General features: G+C 41.4%; 1 protein-coding gene across 1 annotated transcript in view; it reads left to right on the top strand.

Annotated features, from left to right (window-relative positions):
* HDGFL3 (HDGF like 3) overlaps positions 1 to 15941 on the top strand; it is a 40289-nt gene extending 24348 nt beyond the window's left edge. Inside the window, exons 3-6 of the mRNA XM_075506153.1 lie at positions 2462 to 2600; positions 3901 to 4059; positions 5658 to 5804; positions 13465 to 15941. Of these exons, the coding sequence (XP_075362268.1) occupies positions 2462 to 2600; positions 3901 to 4059; positions 5658 to 5804; positions 13465 to 13470 (451 nt within the window). The 3' untranslated portion in view covers positions 13471 to 15941. The remainder of the gene's footprint in view (positions 1 to 2461; positions 2601 to 3900; positions 4060 to 5657; positions 5805 to 13464) is intronic.
* Positions 15942 to 15958: the final 17 nt, after the last annotated feature.

Raw genomic sequence — 15958 nt, 5'->3', positions numbered from 1 at the left:
TTTTAACATTATTCCAGAATATAATAATCCCCATAGCTCATACATCACATTTTATTTTAAAAATCTTTAAAGGCAGTTTCTGCTTAATAAAAATCAAGATAGCCTCTCTTTAGTTAAAATATGTCTTCCTATTGCCATAATGAAACAACGTGATATTTTGATATATTGTGATCTACTACTACTGTCACAAAATAGTCTAAAAAGAATGAAGTTCAAATAAACTTACGATGCTTTAAAACCAGAAACCAAAATGTAATTTCTTTTTTAATGGAAACATTTTTCTTGAGAAACATTTTGAGAAAAAACTCTGACCACTTTTTTGTCTGAAATGAATGAATCCCAAACTGCTTCTTTTGTTTTGGATTTTGTTAGCCCATGATCTGACTGTAACATCTGAAACAGAAAAACAGTTTGTAGTTACTACTTTAATAATTTAAAAAGCATAACTGTTAAAAATGAACTGTAGATTGCAGCTCCTTGGTTTTATAGCAGAGCAGTGGAAACTGTTATACTCTCCCAGTGGCAATGAATATATTTCAAACAAAGATGTAGACAATTTTTCAGTGTTTACTATACATAAAGGGCTGTAGAAACATTTCCATACATTACTGTTGAGCTAAATTAAGGTAGCTCATGATAAGTTTCATACAGTTTTCCTTTGTTATTTGTGTTAGAACTGTTTGTATGTATTTTTGGCAACAAGGAGACATCTCCTAGTGTTAGCAAAAGCATAGATAAAATAATTTATTCAGATACCTTGCTCTATTGTAGTCTTTAATATTAACGAGACATCTGTTTGTTTGGAAGTCACTGTTTGGCTTTCAGGTAGAAATGCATTCTTGGCTTTGTAATTATATAATTGAGATATTTCTCAATGAGACAACTGAGTGTGGATACCATTCTGTCTCCTGTGTAGTTAAAAGGAAGCTCTTTCCCCAGAGACTTGTCATCTGATGCCTTTAGCCACCAGTTGGCTCTGTACTGGCAAACTTCTTGGCCGGTGGGATGATTTAAGTGAATGAAACTTTGCACATTCATAAATGCTGGGAAGAATCAGGGCATAAATCAGGCATTAATCTGAAATAATGTTTACAGCAAGGAAGAAATATGATCCTGTGATTAAGGTATTAGGCTGAGATGGAAGAGAGTTGGGTTTTCCTATGTCCTCTGCTATCAGTTTTGAGTTTGACCTTGGGCAAATCTCTGTGCCTCAGAAGCCCATCTGCAAAAAAGGGCAACTTCCCAACCTCGTGGTGATGTTACGAGAATATATGTGTTGTAAATGGTGGAGCTCCAAGATCCCGTGGTGATGGAGACCATAGAGTTAACGTTAATTGCAAAGATCATCGGGAAAGTAGGACAGTGATTATAGTGAAGGACACTGTGACTTGCTCAGCTCCAGTCATTGGTGACATAGAATCTTCCATGTGGGAATGAAGTATTTTTTTTGCCTTCACTGTTTTTAATTTAACTTACGATTAGCCATCCCAGTACCATGATACAGAGCACAGTAAACACACTGGATATAGATACCCAATGAAAAGGAAATTATTCTTCTTCTTTGTTCAGTTTTATATAAGAAGTTAGAGTTTTACTGTAAAGTATGTAGAAAAAGCAGGATAAATCACCACCCTTCTTTTTTTTTTTATTATTTTTCCCTGCATTGTGCTGCCTGTGCCTGAAATTAGTTGGCCCAGTGCATAGCTGACTTATGCAGCAGCAGAGCACAAAATCCCTCCTTTGCTGTGCTGTCTAAAAAACAATTTGGCCACAAGCACCCTGTGAGTCTCATTGTTTCCTTGTATTACTCATCTGCCTATATTCACCCATTGTTTCTTGTCTTATATGAAATTATAAGATTTTTGGGAAAGAAAACATTGTTATTGTGTTTGCACAGAATCTAGCATGTGGGGGGTTTATTCCAAGAAAGAAGCTCCCAGGCTTACTGGCAGTATAGACAGTAATAAATGCCACTGCTTTTTCTGTCCAGTAGTACGAGGGATAAGTTTTGGCTCACGGGTTCTAGGCACTCCTTACATGCTTTAACTTTTCATACGGTATTTTTAGGCCTTTCTGGATTTGTAATACCCAGGATTGGAAGTTTGGTCCCTTGCTATCACAGGCAATTACGTCATATAATCCCTTTCATAAACTGTTCAAGTGCCAGTTCCCAGCAGTTGTTAATATAACAAATGAGACTTGGTTTAGTTGTTTCTAGAGAGACCCAGCAAGATTTTGCAGCATCAAACATCAGAATGGTGAGACAATCCATTAAATCAGACTCACAGCAGTAACTCAAAACCAGTGTGTTAAATAAACAAACAAACAAACAAACAAAACTGAAAAAGAAATTATGGAATGAGCAAAAGAATAGGGAAAACATTTGCACTGTTAATGGTTTTTTCTTTTGAAGAGGAGGAATTTAAATCCTTTTTTGAATGTTACCTGTGTTAAAATGCAGTGCGTTCCTGGGTCCCAAAGACCTTTTCCCATATAAAGAATATAAAGATAAGTTTGGGAAGTCGAACAAGCGAAAAGGATTTAATGAAGGCCTGTGGGAAATAGAAAACAACCCTGGAGTAAAGTTTACTGGATATCAGGTAAATGACTTTCACTTCTATTCCTCCTTATCTTTCTTGTTTTCTTCTTTGAAGACTTCTTGACAATGTAAACATTGTAGGAGTGATGTGGAAGGTCCTGGTTTTGGTGGAGCTAGAAAGTTTCACAGCTTTTGTAATTATGTGATGTAAAGACAACTGTGGTCTCGCGCTCTGTGACAAATTGAACTTTAATCATACTGCAGAGCCCTTTGCTTTCTGTGATACTCTGGGGTGGTGAAGTGGAAAATTCTGCAGCAGATTTAGTTGAATTAAAAATGGAAGGTTTTATTTACTCCAGTATAAACATGAATAATTTCTGACTTCTTCTTTCTGTTATTTTTATATCAGGTTCAGTGTATTTTACACAGACCTTAAGGTCACTGCACTTTTGATTTTTACATTGGTAATGTAAAACACGTAGGACATCACTGCCAAAGTTGTGAGGGGTGAGAAGGTGGAGGTTTAAGCTGCTGTTATGAGATAGTAGCTGCTGTACAACAGCTCTCCCTGTTGGATGTCCGCAGCAACCAGTCAGTGAAGCTGGAGGGGGAGAAGAATAGTTGGTGGGCTGTATAAAACCAAAGAACTTTTCTCATTAAAAAAATGTGGTCCTTTGAAGGCAGAAATCACCTCCAAAAGAAGGCAAACACCTATTACATTATTAGCACTAAACCTTACAAACCAGAGATATGGACCACCTGCAGACAAGCTGCTGCCCCTCTCAGTTCCTGTTTCATATTTTCAGCCCTACAGATGTTTTGCATACACTTGGGGATTTAAAAAAATCTAGTGAATAGTCTGTGGGAGATGGACTGTCAAAGAGCTCTCAGCCTTCTGGTCAGTGTTTCCTTTTTCCTAACACAGAGATCTTGCCCTTTGTGGGGGTTTGTAATAGCCATCTTCTCTCCTGAATAAGTCTCTTCTATTGCAGCCAAAGTCTAAAAGTTTCCATAGTTTTGCCCGAAGTAGAACATGCCAGGTCTCTCCACTGAGCAACCCTTAGCTCTCCGGCAAACACATTTTTATTATCAGATCTTCTGTTTCTGTGTAAACCCTTCAGAACATGCTATCCCAGAATCTGCATCTGATAACTGTTTTCAAGTGGTGACTGAGAAAATTGCCTTTGCAGCCCTTTTTCTTGATAATTGCAAGAATAACCTGAGCTCTTCCTGACTATAGCGATTAAAGCGCAAGCTGTCTGTTACCAGTATTTCTGTCTTCAATACAGAACAAAAACTGCGTAACAAATTTTAGTGATATTTTTGTTGCTTATGTTATTATTGTTATTGTTGTTTTAAAGGCAATTCAGCAACAGAGCTCATCAGAAACTGAAGGAGAAGGAGGAAATACAGCAGATGCCAGCAGTGAGGAGGAAGGTGATCGGGTAGAAGAGGATGGAAAAGGAAAAAGAAAGAATGAAAAAGCAGGCTCAAAACGGAAAAAATCCTACACTTCAAAGGTTATCTTCTGAGTTTTTCCATTGTTACCCATGTGCATTTATAATTAGAATACTGTCCACCTCATGGCAATCTGTTCTTCCTTCTTCAGCATTTTGATTCCAGTACCATAACAATGGTGTTCAAACAGGCAAAGGGAAGTGCTCTTGCTTTTGTAGACAGCCTTGGTGAGCTAGCAGTTACAGAATCACAGAATCACAGAATCATATAGGTTGGAAAAGACCTTTAAGATCATCGAGTCCAACCATAAACCTAACACTGCCAAAAACCACCACTACACCATGTCCCTAAGTACCTCATCCAAACGTCCTTTAAATACCTCCAGGGATGGCGACTCAACCACTTCCCTGGGCAGCCGTAGGAGTGTGCCTCCTGGGAGACATGAGTTCAGGTTTGGTTCCTGTCTGGGAGAATTCAAGCTTCCGTCTCCTGTCCCCACTGTGAGTGCCCCATGCCATGCTAAAAGATATGTAGGGTCAGATGTGCTCAGCTGCTCCTGTTGTAGCTGAGTGTAAAATACTCCAGTACAGGATACGGAATGGGAGGGAGGAAGAACTAATTTGTTAAGCAGGGAGTAGGGCACTCAATTTGTAGATAAAAGACCTGCATTGTAGTACCTACCTGACCTGTTAATAAGTAACAGTGTAGATGAGGAAGCTGGGAGTCATGTGTCTCAGACTGCTTCATAATGGCTGGTGAACGTAATCACCTGTGCAGTGACAACTTTGGGTTCACATACACTTCTCACTTGTCACCCGGGTGAAGGAGCAACATTATAGTCACTTCCTCCGGTTCTGTGTGTTCCTCCAGGTCTGTACTTTGCTTAAAAAGTGTGGCAGAGTCATGTTCATTCACATTCATGTTATTCTTCTCTGAAAGTGAAAACTAAATGAAATGAAAAGAAGCAAGCAAACAATCTGATCCAGGCTCACTCGAGGAGAGAGTGGGAGTTTTTGTCGTTCATCCACCGAACAAAATGTATTAAGTAATTTCACCCCCTTTGTGTGTTTTACATTAGAAATTCAGGTCTGGTCTACCATCTTCTTTCCAGAAGACTCTGGGCAAACAGAGGCTTAGGAAAATGGTGGCTTAATGCCACAATTTATCCTTTTGTACTGTAGAACTGCATAGCATAAAGGGAGCAGAAAAGATGTATTGGTTCCACATGGCTTTAATGTTAATATATTAAAGCTGACAGCACTAAAAAAAGTATGGAAAGCAGCTCTGCTAATGTTATTCTCATTTTACATCTCTGTGTTTAATCAAAACTTTTGTCAAGCTGGCACCATCTGTTTCATTAACTAGCAAAACCTACAGGTGACCCAACACTAATACCCATCTCCTATTACTGTGTCTGTCTCACAGTCAATTGTGCTGGCAACCTGTGTTGAACACGGAATTTCTCCTTTTGCTTCATTGATGGCAGTAACTCCAACTACTTCACCCGGAAAATGGTTTTCACCCCATATATCCTCCCCAATATTCACCTTGAACAGGGAACTACATGATCAGACAGCATTCCACATACATTTCAAAAGTGTCTTTCTATGGCTGAAGCTCAGTTTTTACTTTTTAACTTCGGTTTTTTTGATCATTTTAGAAATCCTCCAAGCAGTCACGGAAATCTCCTGGAGATGAAGATGATAAGGACTGCAAAGAGGAAGAAAATAAGAGCAGCTCTGATGCTGGGGACGCAGGCAATGACACAAGAAACACTTCTTCAGATTTGCAGAAAACCAGTGAAGGGGTAATCTTCTGTTAATATAATTCACTTCCCATGCAGTTTGCTACTGGGGGGCTTTGGAGCTAGGAGTGAAAGGCATTGCATTGCAGTGACCTGTGCATACCGCGTGCGATCTTCTTAGGTTGCATTTCAGTGCTCCAAATGTGTCTAGAACAGAAACATGGGACTGGTCCCTGCACTGGTACAAATTTTGCTCTAGAGAAACGACTGAATGAGAAAAGATACTATAAGCATTGTTTTTGTTCCAACGCTTGTATGGATGTCAGCTGAGCGGAACTACTGAAAACCATGAGCTGAAATGATGCAAAATTGATGTGGGAGCAGAATCAGACTGTTTGTGTAATGCATTTTGGCTCACTAAACAGTGGGAGCCTGCTTATCCTTTCACAGTTGTTTAAAATTTGTGCAGTCCTACTGACTTCTTTGGAGTTCATGAGGGTTCATGTGCACTTTACAGACTCTGAATCCTGCAGGTTTTAGGGCAGATCCTGCTTGGGATACGACCTTCCAAGGAGGGGATATACAGTCTGCTGTAGAGCAGGTTCATATGATCTCTTTGTATGTTTGTGTCAGTTGTGTGTTCATATCAATATTATTTTGTTGTGACCACGACAACAGAAAGGAAGGCTGCTGAGCAGGGGAATTGGCATGGGAATTGGTTAATCGTCAGCCACCTTTAACAACCACTGCTATTTCTGAGCCTTTGGAGCAGCACAAGCGTCCCTGCTCCGGCACTTACAGCTCCGGCTCAGAACCAGTTCTAGTGCAGGTCCCATGCCAAGGCTCTGCCACGTGGCCAGCAGACGGGCTGGGCTGTCACAGGAGCTGCTGAGTGACACGAATCCCCAGGTGGGAGAGGAAGCCAGCCAGCACAGGCTCTCATCTGACATTGCTGAGGTGCCTTTGCACCCAGCTGCGTGCTCAGCCTCAACCCTTTCTCAAAAAACACAACCTCTGGGGAGCTGCTGTTGTCTCCCAGAGCTTCCTTTCCCCTTGTCTCTCTGTGGTACAGTGTATGTGTTTTGTGGCTCTTCACCTTATAAAGACTTTGATCTTGTGAGGGCTCGAGGGGTCAGAAAGATAATATGCCCTGACCCTCTCCCATTCACTCTGAACAAGCAGCTGGCTTGAGCCAGAGACTGACACAAGGAGACATGCCTTCCCAGCACCTCACCCACATAACTTGGGAGTCTGGGGCTGATGAGTGTGGCAAGTGCATAGTGCATCTGTTGCCCACGTTCTGGCTAGTGAACCCTGTGACACTTCCATATCTTCAAATAGGTATTTGAGTGAGAAAACTGGCCATAAGGTCCATCTGAGGTGGCAAGAGGTTCAGGAGGGCAGTGACAGGGGATATGTCTGTGAACTTCAGGCATGTTCTCCATGTAAGTACCAAATGCTTACTGAGTTAGGTCAGTTGCAGATTAAGTGGCCAAAAAGTCACATAGGATGTTGGCTTTGTGGCTGCTGACATTCATATAGCTCTTCCTTCTGTATGTGACGTGCTTGTAATCGCTGGGAGGTAAAGTCCAGCATGCTAGAACGTCATGGTGCTCTGCAGTGTTTTCAGGATTGCAGGTATTTCAGCCCCTGTGCTGAAATACCAACGGTCTCTGTGTCCTTCCTGCCAGCACCAACTCCACAGAAATACTCACAGTCAGCATTGTCATACCCATGTGAGGAGTTGGCTCTGCTCTGACTTCTGCAACCCCAGCACTAGGACTTGACCTCACACTTGAACGACCAGTCTTTAACTAGAGCTTGGATGCTTTTAACATTATGGGAAAGGTGGAGTTTTAGTAGCATGTACTAAAGAGGGATGGAGAGATGGTTTTAAGGGCAGCTTGAGATAAAAGCACTGATAAGTTTGGAGAAATTCACATCCTGATCCAGATATTTCACCTTGGGCAGTTCTGCTGCAGAATCAGCATTTCACATGTAAATCCTCTTCAGCATTTCTTTTGAGATTTTGTCAGTAGTGCAATTCTCTTTCAGGACCAGGAGGGGACACTCCATCTCCTCGCGTCCTCAAAGCCAGACCAAGTGTCTTTTCAGAACTTGCGCCTTCATCAGACACAAGACACTCCAGGAAAGAGATGAGATTTTTTTTTCAGTTGGTGTTAAAGAGCCAGTCACTCAGTGTGTGTCTGGATTGATCTCCTGGGGTACAGGGCCAGCTGTCCTGCAGCCACGTTCTGCTGGACATCCGGACTGGGAGTCTGCCGGAGGGCATTGAGCTCCTCCAGCCCATGTGCTTGGACTTCTCTTTGATAGAAAGGAAGGTTGAACGTGCCTGCAGAGTTGCGATATGGTCCTCTTGTTCACACACATGAATTCAGAAGAATGACTAGGTCTGCTAAAAGATGCCATCATAGATGAGATTATGGTCTCTTTACAATCATTTAGCTTGTGAGAAGAGCACTGGACCAACAACACTCAGTCTGAAGAAGACGGGCCTCCTCCTGCCAGGTGTGCAGCACAGGAGCTGCATACCCACTGGGTATGAAGTCACGGCTGAAGTCAAATGGTTAACGGTTTCAGCTTAACGGCTGAAGTCAAATGATTGCAGGAGCATCTTCACCTATATTTTTAATGAAATTTCTAACCTCCAGGTGGTGGAGGAAAGCTTGAAAATGTGAAGTGATGGCTTCGCCTTCCTGCGAGGCCAGCCAAGCTCAGGACGGTTATCTGGCCATGAGATGGCGCCAGGAGCATACAAAATGAACGCTGGGGTGCATACCTGCGCCCTGCCCCAAAGGTAGGGTGCTAGGGGCTGTGTGAGACTCGCACCAGAAAAGAGTTTGTTTCAAAATAACTTGTAGAAAGGTACCATGAAGGCAAAGAGACAAGAAAAACAAGAGTTCAGAGCCCTGATCTCAAGGATAGGCATGTTTCATTCTTCTGGTTTTGCCACCGAGACCGGCTGCTTAAAAGATGCCAGGTAGTGGAGGCTGGGAAGGGCTGTGGAAGGCAGGCGGGCAGAAGGCTGCGGGCTCAGCTACCCTGCTTGCGGTGCTCCCCACGGACTGTGTCCTGGAGAGCCTTTGGCTCCTGTGATCTGCACCTCCCAGGTCTCTGACCATGCGAGGGTCGCCTAAAGGAGACAAGCAGCTTGTCTCTTAATAATACTACTAATAATGAGGTAATGACTATGTTTTATAATGCCTGGACTGCAGGCTGAAGACACATCTCCCCTCTTCAGACCAGAGGGAACCTTGCCTTTTAATCACACTCTCACCCTCAGCATTATGGGGATCTTCTTGAAGGGTTAACGGCTGAAGTCAAATGATTGCAGGAGCATCTTCACCTATATTTTTTAATGAAATTTCCAACCTCCAGGTGGTAGAGGAAAGCTTGAAAATGTGAAGTGATGGCTTCCTAAAGACTCAAAGCCCAGAGCAAATAAAAGTACTTCCAAAGCTATGATATTTTTTCAGCCAATTTCATACTGTTCAAGGGCTCAACTTGTGATTTTTTTTTTTTTATACCTGGGGTTGACAAAGAAGGTTTCTTTTCTTATCTCCATCCCTTAGTTTCTCAACTATTCTTGAGGACTACAGGCACTCTCAACAGAAGAGACATTAGTTTCCTCAGACTCAGCCACAGTTTATAATTGTGTCCTGCCACTACCTGTTTCTCAAGCTCTTTCCCTCACTGCTGTTCTTTGGCTGATTCCTTTCCCAGAAAGATGCAAAGCCTGACCCTCAGGATTTTATCATCTAATATTAATTAACTAATAATATATTAGCTAAGACAGCCGATCCCAGAGTTTGCTCAAGTCAAGAGTCACAGACCCCCTCCCCATGCCAGTCCTCTGCTGTTAAATACTAAATTGTTTTGGCTTTCTCAAAATACCACATAAACAGAATATTCCAGTGGAAAGGTATTCATGGCTCTGTGTTGTTTACTTTCTATGGTACAAAATTAGCTCATAAATCAGTGAATTCATGGCAGCAGATTTACATTCCGCATTTAAATCTCCAGTGACTTGTGTGTTTGGTTCTTGGCTGGCATAACTCTGAATCTTTATAACTGAACACCTAAGTTGCTTTTTACTTTTACTCTCTGGATACCCATAGAATGACGTTTGAAAGCTGGCTGTAGTCCCTGCCCTATTAGAGAGTATTTGAATGTTAAGGTCAACACTCAGGGTATGTGGCAAGTTTTTCTTTTGGTATTCATTATTTTAGTTACAGTCCGGACATTGTGTTGGTAAATGAGGCATTCTCTTTGTGTACGGATGCATGTGGTTGCCTTTCAGGAGGTGAATTATTTTAATAAGTCTTTGAAAAATAATAGATTTGTTGGAAATGAAATACATTTTTTTTTGCTCCTGGTACAGCCTGAATATTAAAGTGGGGTAAGGGACTGTGATCTTTTTACTCACACTGACAATCAGTTACTAACATGGGAGTCAGTGGATCTATTTGTGGAGGCGACTGCTTGCCAGCATGAATAAGGAGATCAAAATCTGGTCCAAAATTACTGCCATCTGATACCATTGCAATTGGGAGAACATATTTAAAACAGCCTGTGTCCAGGACATATTTTTTGTTGTGATGTTCTTGTGGGGTAGCAACAATTCCAGTTAGTGCTGTGAAAGACAAGTGTTATGGCCAAACTGGCCAGAGAAACACAGGTTCATTGTGTCCTTCTGAGATGGTTTTGAGATGTTTGGTTCCTTTGCTCTTCCTTCTTTACTTCTCAAGGACAACATTGGTTATGCTGCATAAGAGGTTTGGGATTTTATCAACATTAAAAGCGTAGCATTTAGGGCTCTATTCAATGTCAAAGCATTTATGTGGGCATTTTTCCAGAAAATGAAAACGGGGTATGTATTTCTGTCTGAATTTTTTTCAGCAATTTGAAGTGAGTTAAAATCTACCCCTCCAAAAAGATAGCACTTGTAAAAATGTGTTTAACTATCACACACTAAAAATTTCTATGTGAAATTCAAATAGTGGCATACTCTCTGGTGTAAAGAGGTGTGTTTTCTGCTGCCTTCATGTAGCTCAGGAGAACAGCACTGCTCAATAAGGCGATGGGACAAAGCTCAGGAGAAACATGAATGTCTGAATGCAAGTTGAGATTAAAGCAGCCAGTATAGATGAAATACACTCTTTGCATCTCTGTGTTCATTGAATCCTGTAACCATTTTGACCTCAAACCAACATGGAATAACAATGATCGTAGGGAGCAAGTAAATAATTATCCTTCTGCCCATCCAGCAAGAGCTTTTAAAGTACAGGATGGCTGAGTCAGTTGCCAGACACTGTTGAGGAAGGAATTGTCAGTGCCAGAAAAAACAAGGCAATTTGTGGATTTAGTTTTGTTCCCTGCTCCCTGTGTTCTCTGTCCTTCAATTTTATTGATGACTGAAATTTTTCACTCGAATCAGTCAGATGCTGTGCTGTTTCTTTTGTGTGCAGTAGCGTTGGTCAGTGCGGCACACATTGTACCATATCTTACAGTAAAGCTGAGCGACTTGTTCAAAGATGATGCGAGTTGATCTGTTTCTGAAGAGACGTGAAACCATGGAGACCATGGAAACTGCTCTGCTCTGCCGCATCCCTGTTCAGCGGCTGCCGCAGGAGCCTGGCAGCATGAGCTGCCAGGGTAGAGGAAGGAGCCGAGGTCCCTGTGCAGCCCCGCTGGCCCCGGGAGCTGCCTGCGTTGGGGGAGAAAAGAACTGCTGACTTCTGGGGCACCTGGGAGTGTGCCTGGGAGGCAAAATGTGTGTCATGCTGGAAGACGGTACTGGAAATGGTGAAAATCCTAGAGGATGATCTGCATACCTGGCTCTTTGTTGTCCCTCCTGTGCCACACTGTGGCCCAACGGACCTATCTGTGAAACAGTGGGGAGTGGAAGTATTAATAGTCCCAGCGCCCCACGTGAGAATGGTGCCTACCCAAACTTCTGGCCTTAGCCCAGAGGGGAATCGTTAATAAGCACAGAGGTTTCATACTCCGAAAGGAAGCTTTCTTTACTAGATCTGAGAGCGGTAGCGTAGGGACTGACTGTTTCACCACCCATCCTGCCTATCAGTGCTGGGTAGCAGCTGTCACTAAGAACTTTAGCAGAAGGCATGGTTTGATTGACTAATCATTTGTTTTAATGGGTGTCTGCACTTCCCTCTGAAGGGGAAGAAACGGCAGCGAACCCCTCCAAGCCACGTCTCCAAAGCATCTGTAAGTATAATCTCATTGACTCTTAAACAGGAGAGAGGTCAATGGAAGTGCGGTGCTCTGGGTGAGCAGCGCGTTGTTACACCTTTTGGGGGGAGGCAGGGCTCAGGCAGTTCCTGTAAGCCATCATTACATGCACGAGCATTTTATAATAAGCCCTTATCATATGTTGTTAGTCAGGATGCACCAGGACCTCCCACACGGAAAGTGCAGCTTTCCATTGCTTACTGCTTGCAAACCCCTTGCCGTAGAAGAAGAGAACCACGCTGAACAAACACAGCCCTTAGTTCAGAGGTGGAGCAAGCAGATTGGGATCCCAGACTGCTAAGTGGGCGCTTGCATGCTCTTATCCTCTTGGATAGAGAAGCATAGTCTGCTATAGCCATGGCATCACACACAGCAGGTATGATGGGCCAGAGGGGGAGAGAGCTTAGGCAGCAAACTGCTAGTGCAGGGATGTTAAAATGTCTTCTTTTCATATTCTCCTCTGGATCCTGTGTAAAATGAAAATTCCGTCATCCCCAGTGGATTTAAGCTGTACCCCCCCACCTTATTCCTTGATGTTGATTTTTTTTCTTGGATGATCACACCAAATACGGTTCTACTTCTTTCATACTGCTTGTGTGTCATGTTTCTTTCCGTCCATCAGGGTGTGGGTGGAGAAGCATTCACGCTCTGAATTCTTTACAAAGGAGAAGGGATATCTTGGTCAGGGTTAGGTAGTCATGTAGCATTGCATGTCTTCATGTTGTTGGACAAAAGTAGTGTGTCCCTGTGCCTGTAGGGGAGTTTTGCTGTCTCTGTTTAATGTGAAGAAACCGAGACTTGGAGACGTTTGCCATGATCACGTGAGGACAGTCTGATCCTGTTCCCACTAATGTCAGTGGAAGCAAGAGCTGACCTCGGCTCAGTCATGAAGTGGGAGTTTCTTCCTTTTCTGTCATCGCCTTACAGTGAACTCCAGGCCAAACCATGTCCTTTTCAGAAGCAACATTCAGATACATTAGCTATGAAAAATGTTTATCTTTCTTCAGCCTTGCTAAGTGTTCCTTTGTTTGAACAAAAGGGTGTTCTCATCGCAAGGCGCTCAGGAATCCAGCAGCGCCTGAGCTTCTGCATGCAGCGGAGCAGTGATTTAGTGCAGTAGAAAAATGCAAAATTTGGTTGTGTGTGAGGTATACTACAAGATTCATAATTAAGTGATTGGGGAAAACAAAAACCAACCCACATACACGACTCAAGCTGCTTATTTGAATAAAGCCCTAATGTTTGCTTTTAAACTGTATTCTTTAATATTTTGTAGTTTAGTTGATGTAACATAAGCAGTTTTCTCTAGAAAAAAATTTCAGTTCAAACAGACCAGGTGGTTACTTGTACCTGTGACTTCGACGTGTGGGAATACGGCATTAATTATGTCAAGTATTTTGCAGCATGCTCTTTCTTACATTAAATGGGATTATTTTTTTTTCTCTTTCAGACTTAACCAACATAATGACTGCTGAATATTAAGGGAAAACACAAGAAGGTTACATGTTTGGTTGTCTAATATTCTTGGATTTGATATGAGTCACCACATCTGTTCATTAGTATCATCAACAGCATCCCAGTTTGTATGCACATTATTCACATTCCTATCTGTTGTGTTTGCAGAAATGACATTTTACCCTTTTTTCTAAGGGTTACTTTTTGATTTTCATATTATTTGGTTGCATGAAGTTGCCCTTTACCAGTGGCTGAGGTTTATGAAGATATCGCATACTTGAACATGTTTTAGATTCCTTTTCTAGATAGAAAAGGTGTAACTCCAAATCGTATCATTCTAAATCAGCATTTTTTTAAAAACAAGCAAATCTTAGAAATGAGTCCCCTCCATCCAAGACTACAACATCTTCCACCTACAAACATAATTTTAAATTTCCCTATATCCATACTTTCTTGATTTTTGATCAGTTTACAACATAAAAGAAAAATTCTTCTTCAGTTGAGATCACCGCCAAGTTCAATAATGTAATAAAATACCTTTCCTTATTAGAAGTACCTAGCTAGTTATACTCTTAATACTTCTCAAAATCATGATGTAATGTACACTATCTGACTTAGTTCCTATATGTGGAGTTAGTGAAAGTCTTTTTGTGTTTCTTTAGATTAATACAAGGATTTTTTCCAATGCCAACACAATTTGAAATCATTCATTTGGATGCTTTCCATTTTTAAGCTTACTGTGATATAGAACCCTATGGGAAACCAAAAGAAAACATCAATTTTAACTAATGAAAGGCTTAAAAAAGGATGCTGTCATTCTGGCTTTTTTTTTCCTTTTGGAAATAGAACTAGACTAGTAAGTAAGCATTCCAAATCCATTATTCTGTGTACATTATTGTTGCTATTGTGATAATAGAGATTTTTATTTATTTTTATGCCAGCTTTTATTGTGAAAACATATTTAGTCTGGTTTTATCAATCCTTGTTATGCTTGTCCTTGGAACATCTTTTGCGTATTCAAGGTTTGTAGTTGACGAGTTTACTGTAAAAAACTAAAAAAAAACCACAACAAAAAAACAAAAAACAAAACAAAAAGAAAACAAAAAAATGTATTGTTTTTACAGAATAAATTTATTGGAATGTGTATTGGGAGTAAGGTTTGAGGTTGTAAGCAACTAAGTTAGCGTCATATTTGGCTTCATACGTGTAATAATGTGAGGTATTAATGTAAGTCAAGTATTAAAGCAAAACATTCTGTTAACATGAGTTGACCATAATAGATACAAGTGCAGGTGAGATCTTTATTTTTTCTGTACTTTGCCTTTTCTGGATAACAGGAGGTTATTAAATTCACCTTGAATGTATTCAAAGTTTCTTTAAAAACGTTAGAAGTAACACCGGAGGCTCAAACACCTGTTTGTGAGCCAGCACGTCCTATTACAGCCCAACAGCTCTGGGTTTGTTTTCCTGGGAGGACATACTGGGATGGAGCTATCCCGAATTCTAGGGTACGTGGAAGGAGCCCACAGCAGGGAGGCTGGGTGCTGGAGGAAATTATTGCTAAGTTCCTTTTTGCCAAGAAGCGTTGACTGAGATGCGTTTGTGGTTATTTTGGGCCTGCCCCTTTGGCTGGAGGTATAAAACCCTGGGTTCTCTCTTCTGAGCACTGCTGTGAACTACACCTCAGTGTTCAATGGGAGAGTGTTAAAGCATGAATTTCTTGCTGCGCTGAAAGTCCCCTTGTGCAGGGTGCAACACACACGCACACGAGCTGATGCTTTCTTGTTACTGATTAGATTTAAAAAGAAAATTAAAATTCTCTAAATCAGAACAGCCAAAAGTCAACATCCCAAAATAAAGTGTTTCCAGTTAAAATGTATCAGCTAATTTCATCTGCGAGAAAGGCACTAAATGTACTGCTTTTAGTGTAAGTTCACATAGAAGTCATAGAAATAGTTGTGATTGCAAACAGAAACATAAACTACACAAACCAAGGTCGCTGTATTTGCTGCTATGTGCTTATGACCCAACAGCATTACCAAAAGTAGCTGCAGAGAAGAACACGGCCAAAACCCCCTCCTCTCTGAAAATGCATGCTGCGGTGTAGGGCCTGATGGTTCAAGGGAACGAGCCCTCCGTGCCCAGTTCAGAAGTGCTAGTAAGGACATGCTTAACTTCAAGCAGATGAGCAGTCCTTGCAGAAGTGAATCCTTAAAAGAATTAACAAAACTCTATGATTTGCTGATCATATACTGAGCCTTACCATAAGAGTTGATTGCTTCTTAAAAGATTTCTTGGGATTTTTAACAAGGCTGACCCACAAGACATACTTTTTGACAAATAAAACATGTGCATGTGACAGAGTTATGGATGTTAATTTTTCACACTTCAAAATATTGACCTTCACGTTCTACAGTAGCTCTGTGTAGGGATTGCTAGCGCTGATGCTCTTCAGTGTGTGGAGGCTAAACACTGACATCATTATTATT

The sequence above is a fragment of the Mycteria americana genome, chromosome 6 (genome assembly GCF_035582795.1).
Source record: "Mycteria americana isolate JAX WOST 10 ecotype Jacksonville Zoo and Gardens chromosome 6, USCA_MyAme_1.0, whole genome shotgun sequence".
NCBI lineage: Eukaryota > Metazoa > Chordata > Aves > Ciconiiformes > Ciconiidae > Mycteria > Mycteria americana.
This window is presented reverse-complemented; position numbering and strand designations above follow the sequence as displayed.